The sequence below is a fragment of the Anabrus simplex genome, chromosome 7, assembly GCF_040414725.1.
Source record: "Anabrus simplex isolate iqAnaSimp1 chromosome 7, ASM4041472v1, whole genome shotgun sequence".
In the NCBI taxonomy this organism is placed as follows: Eukaryota; Metazoa; Arthropoda; class Insecta; order Orthoptera; family Tettigoniidae; genus Anabrus; species Anabrus simplex.
Window position 1 is genome coordinate 62,826,469 of NC_090271.1, and position 16,539 is coordinate 62,843,007.

Below are 16,539 nucleotides of genomic sequence, written 5' to 3' on the forward strand. Positions count from 1 at the left end.
AAAAAATAAATTATACTGTACGAGTGCATAAATGCATCGCCAAACATACATTCCTACAGTACGATACGGCAAGGTTCATTTTCCTTTACACACCAGCATAGGAAAATGAACTCAACGAATTTTTTTTCTGATGGACTATAACAAATACAGTAGAGACAATACGCGACACTCAGCGAGATATCGAGGGACAGCTATTAGAGCTCTCTCTAGCGGGTAGACCTGAGAACTACTGATTCTGTCATAAGAGCACGTGTATTTGTGTGTGAAGTTTTTGGCGTCATTTATGCGTTTTCAGTAAGTTGACATAATTAAATAGTAGCGTGTGTCATTCTTTGATATCTCGTCTCAACATGAGGGGAAAGGTATGCCCTGTGTTTGGCTGCTGTAACTATGAAGTAGAGAAGAATGCGCGGTCTTTCTTTCGCTTCTCTCGTGACAAGAAAATGTAAGTAATATTGTGTTTGCATATATATTATTCCAGTGACAAAGATATTTTTATAGTATTTCATAATCTTCTGACCTGCTCGATCCATATTTTAACTGGCTTAAGATATAATACTCATCTTTTATTGTATAGTGCAGCAGTTAACCTTCAATACCGAGATGATTTTGCAGGTGTGATCTGTGGGCTTTGAAATGTCACAGAAGTGATTTGGATAAGGTGTAGGCCTACAAGAAAGAAGGGATGGTACGCTTATATAAGAATTATAAGATCTGTTCAGATCATTTCCAGGCCAGCGACTTTAGAAAAAGCCTCAACTATACAGCCAAGGGTATGTTACATTTTTACCCTAATTGTACGTAAATATTCCTCAAAGCATCACTATCGACAACATTTTCATACTTTTCTTTCTTTTATCCCCTTCTCAGATTAAAGCCGGGATTTTATAGATTTTCTTTCTGTTAGTAGGCTTCGTGTTAAGAGGAAAATTGTCCAGCTTTTTATATGTTAATTCATTGCATCATGTGTGTAAGGAATGTGCCGATATTTTTATTAACAAAAACATGATACAATGTTTTTTAAATGAGAAAAAAGACAAATCTAACCGTAAAAATTCAGGCAGGAATGCTAAAGCAAAAAAAGTAATGCATAAATGAAAGATCAAGCCATTTCACAGCAGTCCATTTCACATCTGGTTTATATGTCTAATTTCAGTCTTTAAATAATAACCTTTTAAATAATTCCTCATTCATTTATCCAGAATTGCTTTAGCAACTTGGAAGTTAATATCTCAATAATACTTTCTTTTTAGACGTAACTTATTTATACATTTTCGTATATGCATTTCCATTGATATTTGAATTTAGCGCGACTTTTCAGCTCAGGTCACTAGGAGCGCCACTTGCAACTTGTCTCCCATTTTAACAAGGCTAAATACGTAAGTGTCGCGTATGGTCTCTACTGTATTTGACTATAATAACAATAATTTTGTGTGACTATTTCTAGCCGGGTCCAGCCCTTGTAAGGCAGACCCTCCGATGAGGGTGCGGCACCTGCCATGTGTTACTATGGTGGAGGATAGTGTCATGTGTGGTGTGTGAGTTGCAGGGATGTTGGGGACAGCACAAACACCCAGTCCCCGAGCAAAGGGAATTAACCATTTAAGGTTAATATCTCCGACTCGGCCTGGAATCGAACCCGGGACCCCTGTGACCAAAGACTCCCACGCTAACCATTTAGCCATGGATCTGGACTTCTGATGGACTGTATATCAAAATGTGGCTGAGAGGTGTGACCAATCTTAAGGGAAATAATTGATAGGAAGAGCATTGTCACATTCGTAGTTGTGAAAGTCCTGTAATATTAAAAGACTAAATACTTACCTCGTGGAGAAATACTAACTCTTCCTGTGAAAGTTCGTTTCTCTATTCATTTACCATAAGTTTTATCAAGTAGTTTCCAAGGAATTTAGTAAGAAACTGGTTAAACAATATCTTCACATACAGTGAACATAGGAATAGAGCAGGAGATACAATGAAACAACCACTTTCTTCCAGTAACATCACACATATTATTTCTACAAAAAAATATTATAAACGCCAAGAGCCAAGGATAAAATACAGTATACTGAACAACGAAACAAAGTCTCTACACAACAAGGGCACTGACTGCTGTATCATTTTAACATTTCACTTCAAAATAAAAGGTGGAATTATTTCAGAGTTTTTAATAATACAAATAATTATATTGGTTCAAGATGTGTATTTGATTCAAAAAGCCCTTAGTAGTTTCAAATAAAAATATTATTTGAATGTATCCATGCAGAAATATCCCTGTGAACATTAAATGTAGAATGGGATATATTTTTGACGTTGACTTGAGAGCTGATTATACCAATTAACAAGTGACTGCTCGTGGCTCTAAGAAACACAAAAAATCAAATTTGTTAATCCCGAATGAGATCTTGAGAATATCGGCAGCGCAAGACTGACAGACAGGTCTTCAAAGACTGCGCCAGTTAGCAGACAAAACAGCATTTATGTGTTTTACATTCTATTGAGTGGGGAAATAAGTTCATTCCACTCGACCACGAACACTCGCCTAATGCAGCTGCACACCCGCCATACAGTCGAGACAGAGGAGTTATCGAGCTCACCACAATCAAGGGAACAAAGCAACTTTTCATTCGGCTGTATAACGGTTGTGCAGCTTTATGAGGGGAAAATTCGTAGTTGACTGGAATGAACTTACTTTCTCGCTCAATACATACAAAAAAGACTCGAAGAATATACAATTTCCCTGTATTAGAATTCTGACCCAGTTATCTGGATAGCTAGTTCCACTATTTTTTCTAGAATAACGGTAATATTTGTCAACGACAGGTATTTCCCCGCTCCGCACATCACGCTTATAGATTTTCTGCACACACGAGGTCATACACTGTTGTAAATAAAATTAGATGTCAATTCTATTCTTTGAAATATTTCCTAGTACGAGGAAGAAGCGAGACATTTGTAAATACACAGTAGGTTTCACTGTTCAAGAACTATTCATGCAGCTTTATGAGGGGGAAATTCGTGGTTGGCTGGAATTAACTTACTTCCCGCTCAATACATACAAAAACGACACGCTGTGAATCATTCGGCTCTATAACCGTCCATAACCACCCCACTGTACCCACACTGAAAATACCCAATTTCGTCCAAAATTTCCCAGTCATTTTCAAGTAATGCTTTAGCAGATAAAAGAAAAATACGTGGCACAACTGCCCTTTGAATACTTGGCCTGCTAAGACAGCTACTGCCCAGGGAGATTGCTGAGGTGTCGCATGGTCAACGTAACGAGTCCATCAGCCGTTAGCTTAACTTCGTGATCTGGCGACTCCTTCTCGTATGAGGTATATTTTCAGTTGGTATCACGAGGCTGACTGAAGCTTTCTCCAGCCTTCAGTCCATAATTAAAATGCCTGAACTGGCCAAGAATACAATATGGGTGAGACGCAGGCACGTTACCTCTACGCCAAAGATTTTTTAAAGGTCACCAAGCAAATCGGCTTCTTGGTTTGAATCACGTAGCTGTCAGCTTGCATTTGGGAGATACCCCCCTGCCGACAGCCCTGAAGATGATTTGCCGTGGTTTCCCATTTCCAAATGGCTTTGAAAAGACCACTGCCACTTACTTGCCAGTCTTAACCCTTTTCTATTCCATCGTGGCCATAAGATTTATCTATGTTCGAACGACGTAACAAAATAAAAAATTCAATGTTGAAACATTGTGAACAAACAAATGTAAAAACAATAAATAGCCCCTGTAAACCCTCGTAATTTTTAGTTCATAGACGTAATTTGCCGCTTAGTTTCTTCCGCTTTATTTCTTGAACTTACATACCGAATTTAACAAATTTATTTGCCACCGTTTTCCAGTGATGATGTTAAGCAAAGCCGTTTGATATGGCAACCCTGTTGTCATAAGAGCAATATTATTTCCTTAACATGGTATGATCTATAACTCCTTCATTAGGTTAATGGCGGAGTGTCGGCTTCCTAATTTTAAGATCGCGTGTTCAAACCCGGCTCAGGTAGTCGGATTTTTGAATGGTGTAAATAATATACTTCGGCACTCCATGTTGTGCGATGTCGGCTTGTAAATAATCTCTGGTGACACTTCTGGTGTATATTCGAAAAACAATAATTTGAAGTTCTGTCATAGATTGCCCAAAAGAGTTCCGGTTTCTTGAACAACAAAACGGAACATCTAAACTGACATGCATGGAACCTAAATGTCGTCAAATTAAAATATTTTGAAACGTACAATTATTATTATCATCATCATCATTATCATCTATATATTTAAAACACTAAGCTGATTTTTGTTACAGTGAGTTTGAGAGAACGGCTGAACCGACTGACACCGTAAAGCATTCTGACGAAAGCTCTTGGCCAGTAGATTTGTAGTGTGTCTTTAAAAACAAACAATTCTTGCCGTACGTTTTTAAATTATTAAAGAAAAATGTAGCATTCGGACTGGCCAAAGCGCTCTCCAGTTCTTCAAGGCCGCCTGAACTGTGAGACAACCGATTCATGTGGCACGATAGAGGAGGTAGAAGGTGGTAGGCACGCATGCGCAGTCAGACGTCTTCCTGGTCATCCGTGTTTCGACTTATTCCGATCTGTTAGCTAATTATTATTATTATTATTATTATTATTATTATTATTATTATTATTATTATTATTATTATTATTATACCCGCATATTATTAAAAATAATACCTATTAACTGTGACCCATAAAGTCAATTATCAATCAATTACGGTGTACTGACAGTGGCAGCAAGTGGCACAAACATCTCTGAACAGTGCGTAAGCCTGCATGAGCTGACACCTCGTGGGCCGTAGATCAGAAAATCGACTTGTTTTCCCTCACATTTACTGATAATCGGTGCGCCTCAAGTTACAGGACAAATGAGTTTGACATGCTATCTTTTACGGTGACGGTCAACCTGTTAACTATCACCCGTATTAGCAATAGAAAGCAGTAGTATCACTCTGGATCTCCGACTGCCATTAGTCAACTGTCGTGAAATTTTTGTTGGGGATAAGTGGCCTGTATTTTACCTCCTCATTAGTGAACATATTTTAATCATTATATTATTAACGTTAAGATTTAGAAGCTATTCGATGTCATTATATATATTTTTTTTTACTTTCTCTGGAGACGATAAAGTTCACCTTGAAGGTCTTGAGTTCGATTCCCTGTCAAGGAGACTAGAAGTTCGGAAACTAGACTTCATTTCCTGCAGGGACAAGAGTCATTTATAAATTTAACATCTAATTGTCTACTCCCTGCTTGTGACTTAAACGGTAGGTCTTTTACGTGCATCGTCTTACTGAGAATTTATTCCATTCTAATATTTAATCATAATACCACTTTCTATGAGTAGTGAAAATGAAAATTTACAGTCTGTTTCCAGTCATTTGATCGGGTCCGGAATGGAATTAATGAAGCCCCATCTAGCGGCGAGGATAGGAATTGTGCGTGCTGCTGAAGCCTGTAGCACTCCTCTGGGGCAATGATTAATGACTGGCAGATTAAATGATATCGGAGTGTTGCTGGAGTGGAAGATGACAGGGAAACCGGAGTACCCGGAGAAAGACCTGTCTCGCCTCCGCCTTGTCCAACGCAAATCTCACTTGGAGTGACCGGGATTTGAACCACGAAATCCAGCGGTTAGAGGCCGGCGCGCTGCCACCTAAGCCACGTAGGCTTTTCTATAGGTAGTATGTACAACAATCATTTTCTTATAAGCAAGTTCGAAAATGTGCAGACAGGTGAAAGAAAGGAAAAGTGATGACGACTCGAACCCATACACCTTACATTTTGAAGTTAGCACCTTGACCACTATGTTATGGGAACATTTATTCGGGTGCGGGTTTATTTGATGACCCATAACTGTTGCGTGAAGACTGAAACGATAAACTCTCGAAAATTTACGCTTATTCGATGGAATTAGCAAACAGGACTTGTTCTTGTACCTATGTAGATTAACCCTTCGAAATCCCGACAAAATCTATCTTCACCACACTGTCTACTTGCCCTTTGTAAGTGCCGAGGTTAGGGAAAATGGAAGCTTTGTCCGTGAATTTCAGTCTTGCGGGACCCTCCGTGGCCTGTAAGAAGATTGCTTTGCTGCTTTCTGTACTTGAGTAGAAATAATCATGCGTGGGCCTTTAGAGTTCATGAGGCTTGTGTGACGATCAAGATATATCTCAGTTATGTATGTGGCATAGTTTCACTTTTATCTTCTACTCGATCTCCCACAGTCAAACACTTACTCTCCTGCATTCCGCTCGGTATTGATTTGCAAAGCTTAGAGAATTTCATATCACAACTCTTCTCTTTTCTTATCCGATACTCCCTTTATTGCTCTTGAATCAAAGGGCTTAAACAACTAACAAGTGGAAGACCTCAACGGGTAATGCACCTGAAAATTTAAAAATATATTCTACGAAAGAAAGAAAGAAATATTATTTACCAATTCCCAAACTAATTGAACGTTTAGTACAGTAATGTAGAGCGTGATTGCCATAGGACAAGAGTTATCTGATTCAGAAAAAGTTTCTGAATGAACTCGAGAGCTGCGGGCAAACTGCTTACTGCAAAGGCGGTTCTGTATAATAGTAGTATGGATATTTATATTATTTTGATACCATAGTAGGAACAATTAACCAACAGTAATATAGAAAATCCCCGCAAACTGCCCATATGTTCCAGTAAAGGACTTTCCCTTTCAGTGGAAACTTCGTTATTGCAGACACATTGATAAAATTTGTATCACATTCAGATGTATAAGAGACACGTAAAGTTGTTGAGTGACCCAATAATAACCATAACATATTTAATCTTAAAACGCTTAAATGCACACACCCTCTCCAACAACCCAAAATCTAAAATCTCTTAAAAGTACTCACAACCCTCTCAGCACTCAAATCTGTCAACGATCGCAAATCATATGAAAATCCTCCGTCACAATGACGAAACTCTCAAAAAATAATTAAAAATCAAAATGTGTCACCTCACAGTAATCAAAATAACTATTTTTCCCATTTAAAAGTAGAATATCATTTCTAAAAGTACCGACTGACATACGCAAGGTGGGTGATTGACATTCCATGTTTGGGAACAGCTCTACAGGATGTACGGTATTTATCTCTCTAGCACCGAGCTCGATAGCTGCAGTCGCTTAAGTGCAGCCAGTACCCAGTATTCGGGAGATAGTAGGTTCGAACCCCACTGTCGGCAGCCCTGAAAACGGTTTTCCATGGTTTCCCATTTTCACACCAGGCAAATGCTGGGGCTGTACCTTAATTAAGGCCACGGCCGCTTCCTTCCCACTCCTAGCCCTTCCTTGTCCCATCGTCGCCATAAGACCTATCTGTGTCGGTGCGACGTAAAGCAAATAGCAAAATATATATATCGAGCTGATTACATACAGGCCCTATTTGATATAAAAAATAACAATCATATCACCTCTTTCAGTAAAAAAAATGGATTTAACAAAGACCTTACTCAGGACGTTCTATAAGATATTTTGAAATATTGAACTCCTCTCCTTTAAGATTGAATGAACATTGTTGTGGGTAAGGGAGAGAAAATTCGGAAAGGATACCAGCCCTTGAATAAGGGTTGGCGTAAAACTACAGCCTCATAATTAGTTTTTTCTAACAATATTTCAATAATATTTTGAATTAACTTGTCTACTGTTTATTCTTTTAACATCCCTAAAGAAGCAGCTATCCCCGAATGGAAACATTTCATTTTTAATTTTTCGTACTATACAATTCTTTATGTGCGTACGTCAAACTTAACGACAGGTCTAGTAATGACCAAGTCTGTACTATTCCTGTCGCTCTCTGTAGAGATATTCTCATTTTGCCAGTTTAACTTTGGATCAACTGCAAACTTCAAATTATGAGATTTGTTTTATTATAAAACTTTTCTTAATCTAACCCCTGGTATTTCTGGGGTCACTGGAACTATGTTGACTAATTTTGGCTTTTGGCCGGAGGCTGAAAGCTGGATGCGCTTCCTTACAACAGGTGGTTTTTCCCAACCCAAGGTCCCATAGGATTGAAAATTTGGCCATCTAGGTGGAAAGGAAGCATCAAATTCACTGCGCTTATCACGTCCTCTGATAAATTATGAACATGAAATAACGTCATTGTGCCTAGAAAAACCGCTATGTGGTAATATTCCAGCTTAGAATTATGACCAGAAAGGTTCTGTCATCTAAGGTTCAGTATTGCATGAACTATATCAAACAATTTTCATTCTGTGATACATGTGCTGCGGGTCAGTATTTCTCCCCTCAACAGTCACAACGGTATTTTGAGCCACAACGACAATGCTCTGGAACTTCAAATAAACTGATATATTTTATCTTAATCCTATGTACAATATAAATTAAATTCCTCATTACAGCTCTCAAGTCGGGTCCAAAAGGATGGTAGAGTGTTCAAAATCAGCTCACATTAATTGTAAAGAAGTTCTCTTAAGGGCTCGTGCACAAAGAAATGTGCACTCTAGCAGCCATCTACATGCATCTTCCTTTCATCACATGTAACAATAAAATACGCTGATACTAAAAAACATTATTAGTTTATAATGAGGTGTCCCGAAGCTCTTGGAGCGAGGACGGAATGTAACATCGTTAAAGAGTTTTATCTACACTGCGGTTCTAGTCAACGAGTAAACTGCTTGCACTTGTATAACAAGGGAAAACAGATGCCTCATCGTCCAAAGAAACTCTTTAATAATTTATAACACCAACAAATTTTCTTTATCACTTCAAAATCCTAATATCTTATTACACTATGATCCCACTTCGGTCACTGATGAAATTTAAGCCATTAATTGTCATTACCACTGGTTCAGAACAGACACTCACTTTTCAGCAGATAAATTCCGCGAAGAAGTTACATCAACAGCAATCGAGGACACCTTGCCACAACGCACATGCTAACTAATCTATCTTCAGCTAATGAGGGCTCTGTTCTTCCACAAAACCTAGCTCATGCAGTTCGTGGGACTGGAAAACCTACCATTCCGTAGCAGGTGTTGTTTAGCTTATGAAGTTATGATTCTTTTGCAGCAATTCCTCGAGTGATGAGGTATTGGTCTTCTCAACTGCTCAGGTTACCTTAATTGTGAACCAATTTTTAAGCTATAATCGGCTCATAAGTTTATGAATACTGAGGTCTCCGTTCTTCTCATATAGTTCCTTGCCTGATGAAGTCACTGGGCTGGTGAATCACTTTCCCTACTGTGGACGTGACTGTTCTTGTGGCGCAGATCCTTGTCTGATGAAGTTCGTGTGAAACAATTTCCCGTATTATAGTTCTAGTGCTGAGTTCTATTGGGGCAGCTCCTCGGTTGATGAAGTTACTGGTCCAGTAAAGCAGTTTCTCAACTGCTAAGGCCATCCTTCTTTTGGAGGAATTCCTCAGCTGATGAGGGGTCACCGTTCTTTCGTGGAATGTCTCGGAAAATGACGATAACGTTCTTGGTGAACAGTTCCTAAATTGGAAGGCTCATAGGTCATCATACTTGCGCAGAAGTGTCTCAGCGGAAGAAGAAAACGTTCGTGATGATCAGTTCTTCAGCTGATGAGATCATCGTTCTTGCGCAGCAGTTCCTCAGCTAATGAGATCACCATTCTTGCGCAGAAGTTCTAGGCGCAGCTCATGTTCGCGTGCCTTGAGTCGCAGTGCCGCGATGCTAGAGCTGCGTCGATCCAGGTCAGGTGCGCCCCCTGGGGCGATGGTTGTTGCTGGGTTGGAGGGTGGCGGAGCCATAGCGGTAGCTGCTGCCAAGAGCGCCGCGGCGTGCTGGTACTCATCCTTGGGCCTCTGGGCAGCGGAGATGTTAGCCAACAAGCTATGGAAGGAGGTAGCTGCCGCAGAACTGTAGCTGATGGTGGGTGGTAGAAGTGGTGGTCGCTGGAAGTGCGGCGGAGGAGGATGGTGACCCAGGTAGGTGGCAGGCAGCACGTGTCCCGGAGGTAGAGGTGGGTACCGGAACAGTCCCGCGCTACCACTGCTGTCGAACGGCTTGCGCAAGCTGAAGCCCAGAGGTGTGAAGGGATTGGGTAGCGACGGCGCCACGACAGTTGAGGGTGGTGCAGGTCCTCCTGAACTCAGGTACGGGTTGTACGGGTGACCTTGAGGACCCACCTTCTCCTGCTTCCTCCACTTCGCCCGCCTGTTCTGGAACCACACCTGCAACACCAAAATGACAAATTACAATCTGCTCTACATCAAGTTATTATTATCAGAATTTTTAATAGATCAATTCCACAGACATGGCCATATTTTACTAAAATATGTTAATTGGGCTAGAGCTCAGCGTGAGCTGGTAAACATCATCAAAACTTATTTAGGCCATTTTCTACGAAGTAGAAAGTACGGGCTCCTACACATCATATTACAAGGAAAGATAGAGAGCAGGCGAGGAGTTGGTAAACCAACGATGTCATGGCGCCAAAATATCAAAGTCTGAACTTGCCTCAACAAAACCGATAAATCCTTCAAGTTAGCTGAATAAAGGGGTGCTTTCTCTAGGGTGATCGCCAACGTCTGGGGGAGCAGTTCCCTTGAAAAAGAAGCAGCAGAAGAAGATAAAGAAGTCGAAGCAGAAGAAGAAATTCTCCTATCGTACCAGTCAAATGAAACGACCGAAAAAGTTGCGCAACCTCAGCAGTTTTCGACTTCGGTAGGTTTACGGCCACGGGAATCTTCGCTGAGCCTATTATTGCTTCTATTTCTGTCAAGCTCTTTACTTCTATCTTTCCTACCCAACCTTCCTCAGTCAACTTTTGTTCTCTTCCGGTATTCGATTTTTGAGCCCTAGGGAATCTTTCATTTTCACGCCCTTTATGGCTTTTCCTTTTCTTATGTGGATCCCTCCATTCTTCGACGCGTTGAACTACTTTCCTTATGATTATATTTAGGACGATGGTTATCTGTCTGTACTTCCCCATAGAGAAATAATTATCTCCACAACAATTAACAAATTAATAGGTCTACGTTTAGGAATAGGCTACTTTTTTTACGTCGCACCAATACAGACTGGTCTTACGGTGACACTGGGATAGGAAAGGGCTAGGACTTAGAAGGAAGCAACAATGGTATTAAGTAAACTTCATCCCCAACATTTTCCTGGTATGAAAACGGGAAACCATGCAAAATCACTTTCAGGGCTGCCTACAATAGGGTTCGAACTACAGTCTCAACTTTTACATTGCACGCACAATAAGAAACCGGAAGCAGCAACCAAAACCATGTGGGAGATCCCTAAGCTCCAGAACATCTCCTGTTGATGTGGCATAAACTGACTGTAGCAAACCTGAGAGGACTGGAAAACATTAAGCCCATATACCTGAAATGAGTCCTCCAAGTTTCAAAATATACGGAAAACCGAAATATATATAAAATAACCAATGAGTCATCCTCCTTGGAGGACAGAAGTTCACATTCGGACTCCTTAATATTGCCGCATAGATTGTTTTACTAAGGGAAAGACGACGTAAATCTCAGCAAATTCCAGAAGATGATTTTTGCTTTTCTTGTCAATACAGGTTGCTTTACGTCGCACCGACACAGATAAGTCTTATGGCGACGATGAAGTAGGAAAGGGCTAGGTGTTGGAAGGAGCGGCCGTTGTCTTAATGAAAGTACAACTGACCAGGTAGGAAAATTGGAGACCACGGAAAAACATTTTTAAGGATGCCGACAGTGGGGTTCGAACCCGCTATCTCCCGAAAGCAAGCTCACAACTGCGCTACCCTAACCGCACGGCCAACTCGAACACAGAAGTAGTGAAGGGCAGTTTGTAGAGGTGGCCTAACTACAAGTTACGCGCCATGCTCAGTAGCTCAGGCTGTAAAGCGATGGCCTTCTGAGCTCAATTTAGCAGGTTCGATCCTGGCTAAGTCAGGTGGTATTTGAAGGTGTTCAAATACGTCAGCCTCGTATCGGTAGATTTACTGGCACGCAAAAGAATCGTATGGGACAAATGTTGGCATGTCGGCATCTCCAAAAAACGTATTTAATGAGATGTAAAACCATACAGGTTACGCCCCATATGCATACGTTTCCGCGTCCACAGGTTGGTCGGGAAGATACGTCTAACCAGCGGATTCCACACGCAAGGGTGGGGACTGTACCTGCAGACTGTGTGGTATTGCCTGCTCACGATACCACTTATTTGTAACTGTGTCAACAGAACGCAGCCACACAGTGCATTGGCCAAGAATTTGGGAAAGTAGTCTATTACTTTTATGTACCTTGCTTTATGTCTTAGGTTTTCAAGAAGGTTTTGTTTGCACATTGTCAGAGGCATGGCATTTTCGCACCAATTTATGTCCGATTTCACCAGTTTTACTCATCGAGTCGTGAGGCTTAAAATGAGCTTTGTCTCTTCGTTTTGTGACAAATTCGATATTTCGTCCTTATTGCCCTATATTTACTTTTATATGCAATTGTTATAGCCTACTCTGGGTTACATTATTTCAATTTTAGTAGGTTTCTCTAATTATTTTGAAAATAAAATACAGCTCATGTTAGTTACTGCTAATGTAGCTTTCTATAGCTGAAATAATTTTTAAGATCGATTCAGTCGTTTCTGAGTTTATCCATTACAAACAAATATAGCCTACAAATATGCAAATCTTTTTTCTTTATAATATTAGTAGAGATAAGTAAATTTCAGTTTCAAAAATTTAAACTGGCCTTATCGCTATAATTCGCAAAAGCAAAATCACTTTTTCCTTAACCAGAATCATACGATTGGCTAAGATATCTCAGAATCACTTCAAATTATTTTTGTCGCGTTTATCTTTCATGCGAAGGATCATGCCTCTACATATTGTTGTTAATTATTATTATTATTATTATTATTATTATTATTATTATTATTATTATAAATATAAATAACAGTTGGCCACCTGTGTGGTGTAGTGGTTAGTGTCATTAGCTTTCACCCCAAGAGGCCCTTGTTCGATTCCCGGTTCTAGCACGAAATTTGAAAAGTGGTACGACTACTGGAACGGGGTCCACTCGACCTCGGGAGGTCAACTGAGTAGAGGTGAAGGTTCGATTCCCATCTCTGCCACCTATTCTGATTCTGTTTCGTTCCGTTCAACCCCACCGAAATTAAGCTGGACAGGTGTACGAGTCGTTCATCTTTTCACGTTTCGCTGTCATTCGATTTGTTGAACCTCGAAGTGGTTTTCCATGGTTTCCCACTTCTCCAGGCAAATGTTGGGATGGTACCTAACGTATCGCCCCGACCGCTTCCTTCCTTCTTTCCCAACCACCACGTGCGTGGCCTCTGTTCATCACAACAGGTGAGGCCGCCTGGGCGACGTACTGATCTTGCTCCCCAGTTGTATCCTCGCCCCAAAGACTCGCGCTCCAGGACACACCCTTTGAGGTGGTAAAGGCGAGGTCCCTCACTGAGTCCGAGGGTAAAACCAACCCTGGAGGGTAAACGCATAATAATAATAATAATAATAATAATAATAATAATAATAATAATAATCGTATGGCTTCAGCTACCGTGTGCAGACATTTCAATTTGACGCCATCTGGCTGTCTGCTCGTCAATTTCGACGTTCCGTTTTACTCTAGGCCCACTAGATGGCAGACCGAGTAAACCGAAACTCTCTTGGGCGTCTATGGCTGAGATTTAATGAATTTTGTCGGGTAAACACCAAATGTGTCACCAGAGATCTTTTACATGCCGACATCGTACGACATGGAGTGTCGAATGGACTTTTTTCCGCCCTTCAAAAATCCGACTACCTCTGCCGGGTTTGAACCCGCTATCTTGGGATCCGGAGGCCGACACTCTACCACTGATCCACAGAGGCAGCTAACGCATAATGAAATGACTAAATAACAAGTGTGCTTGCTACTTATCGCCACTAGATAACAGCGCCGCTACAATTGTACTAAAATGGTTAATCAACGACTGGTTTAAACAGCTAGCTGGTGATATATCTCCGAATCTCGGTGTCTGGATTTTTGAGACGTATTTGTAATTCTGATTCTGTTTCATTCCGTTCAACCTCACCGAAATTTAGCTTGACAGGTGTAGGAGACGTTCACTTTCTTACGTTTCATTGTCGTTCGACTTGTTGAACCGATAACCTCAATACGGGTGGGGGCAGAATCTTCAGTTAATGTTACGAGCGGCCATTAATCTCATTGTTTTGTTCTGGAAAACCACAATCACTTAGCCCTACCTTTGCCAGAAAGGTTCACATCAGACTGTCGTTGGCTGAATGCCGCCAAGCTCTGCACCACATTAGCCCAGTGTTCCCATGATCGAACCGTATCATTGCAGTAATGAAAGTGAATTAGCCGTCTGTTTCCTGGCAGCCGGTGGAAACGTGCAACTTCCTGACCCCACACGTTCAGGGGTAGCACAAGCCAAGCAGAGAGCGAGGAGAGCATTTTATTAAAACAGTAATATACAAACTTTCGGAGCTTTACGACAATACTTTCTAGATGATGATGATGATGATGATGATGATGATGATGATGATAATAATAATAATAAATAAAACCAAACCTCATGGCACTACAGCCCTTGAAGGGCCTTGGCCTACCAAGCGACCGCTCCTCAACGCGAAGGCATGCAGATTACGAGGTGTCGTGTGGTCAGCACGACGAATCCTCTCGGCCTTTATTCTTGGCTTACTATACCGGTAATAATAATAATAATAATAATAATAATAATAATAATAATAATAATAATAATAATAATAATAATAACTAGAAAAGTATTTTCCACAACATACTTGGCAAACTACAAAGAACGGCATCTACACAAGAAAATCCAGACAAGAAATCTAGTGAAGATAGGGAAGATCATGGACACAATGGGCAAACGCAAAGCTCGCTTCTAAGGGCAGCTACGAAGGATGGACGACTTTCCATTTATCAAATGCTGTTTTAGCCATTCTATCTTCTTTCTTTCTTAACCCATTTACCCTACAGAGTTGGTTTTTACCTCAGACTCAGTGAGGGATCCCACCTTTACCGCCACAAGGGCAGTGTCCTGGAGCGTTAGACCTTGGTCGGGGGAAACAACTGGGAAGGAGGACCAATACTTTGCCCACTTGGCCTCATCTGCTTGTGAAGGTCCTTGCGAAGGGATGGGAATATTTGAAGGGATAGACAAGGAAAAGGGAAGTAAGCGGTCGTGGTCTTAAGTTAGGCACCATCCCGGCGTTTGCCTGCAGGAGAAGTGAAAAACCATGGAAAATCACTTCGAGGACGGCCGATGAGGGAATTGAACCCCCCTCTACTCAACTGATCTCTCGAGGTTGAGTGGACCGCGTTCCAGCCCTCGTACCACTTTTCAAATTTCGTTGCAAAGCCGGGAATCGAACCCGGGCCTTCGGAGGCGGTAGCTAATCACACTAATCACTACACCACAGAGGAGGACCATAATAATGATAAGAAGAATAAAAATAAGGAGAAAAAGATTCTCGGCAACATACCTGGCCAAACCACAAAAAAACGGGATCTTCACAAGAAAATCCAGACAAGAAATCTAGAGAAGATCATGGACACAATTGGCAACCGCAAAGCTCGCTTCTACGGTCAGCTGTGAAGGATGGACCACTTTCGATGGATCAAATGTTGTTTTAACCATTTTGACTCAAAATCAAAACTTTCCCTGGAACGTTAACATCGTGAATTAGAAGAAGAAGAAGAAGAAGAAGAAGAAGAAGAAGAAGAAGAAGAAGAAGAAGAAGAAGAAGAAGAAAACAGGCCATACAACCACAAGACGCGCACATACGAGACCGTTTCATAGCAAACTTCGTGACTTTTGGGACTTCCCGAGGTAAGATGTAGACAACTGGTGCAAAGTTGTCGATGGAATGCCATGCTCGCTCGAGGCAGTGAGGTTCACTCAGCCTACACCAAATATGAGTACCAGGTTAATTCATGGGTGCAAAGGTGGCCGGCCGTAGAGCTAACCCCTCTACCCCATCAAGTGCCGAGGCCAGGCAGCCCCACATATCAATATCTACGTCGAACAAAATGGTCACAAATTTAGCACACAATTTTCATCATCATCATCATCTGTTTACCCTCCAGGTTCGGCTTTTCCCTCGGACTGAGCGAGGGATCCCACCTCTACCGCCTCAAGGGCAGTGTCCTGGAGCTTCAGACTCTTGGTCGGGGGATACAACTGGGGAGTATGACCACTACCTCGCCCAGGCGGCCTCACCTGCTATAGTGAACAGGGGCCTAGTAGGGGGATGGGAAGATTGGAAGGGATAGGCAAGGATGAGGGAAGGAAGCGGCCGTGGCCTTAAGATAGGTACCATCCCGGCATTTGCCTGGAGGTGAAGTGGGAAACCACAGAAAACCACTTCGAGGATGGCTGAGGTGGGAATCGAACCCGCCTCTACTCAGTTGACCTCCCGAGGCTGAGTGGACCCCGTTCCAGCCCTCGTACCACTTTTCAAATTTCGTGGCAGAGCCGGGAATCGAACCCGGACCTCCGGGGGTGGCAGCTAATCAC

The 16,539-nt window shown here is 41.5% G+C and overlaps 1 protein-coding gene across 1 annotated transcript in view; it reads right to left on the reverse strand.

Annotated features, from left to right (window-relative positions):
• Window positions 1-9,632: 9,632 nt before the first annotated feature.
• Window positions 9,633-16,539, reverse strand: part of LOC136877695 (homeobox protein aristaless-like) — an 89,265-nt gene continuing 82,358 nt past the window's right edge. The window contains exon 4 of the mRNA XM_067151907.2: window positions 9,633-10,214. Coding sequence (XP_067008008.2) covers window positions 9,633-10,214 — 582 coding nt within the window. The remainder of the gene's footprint in view (window positions 10,215-16,539) is intronic.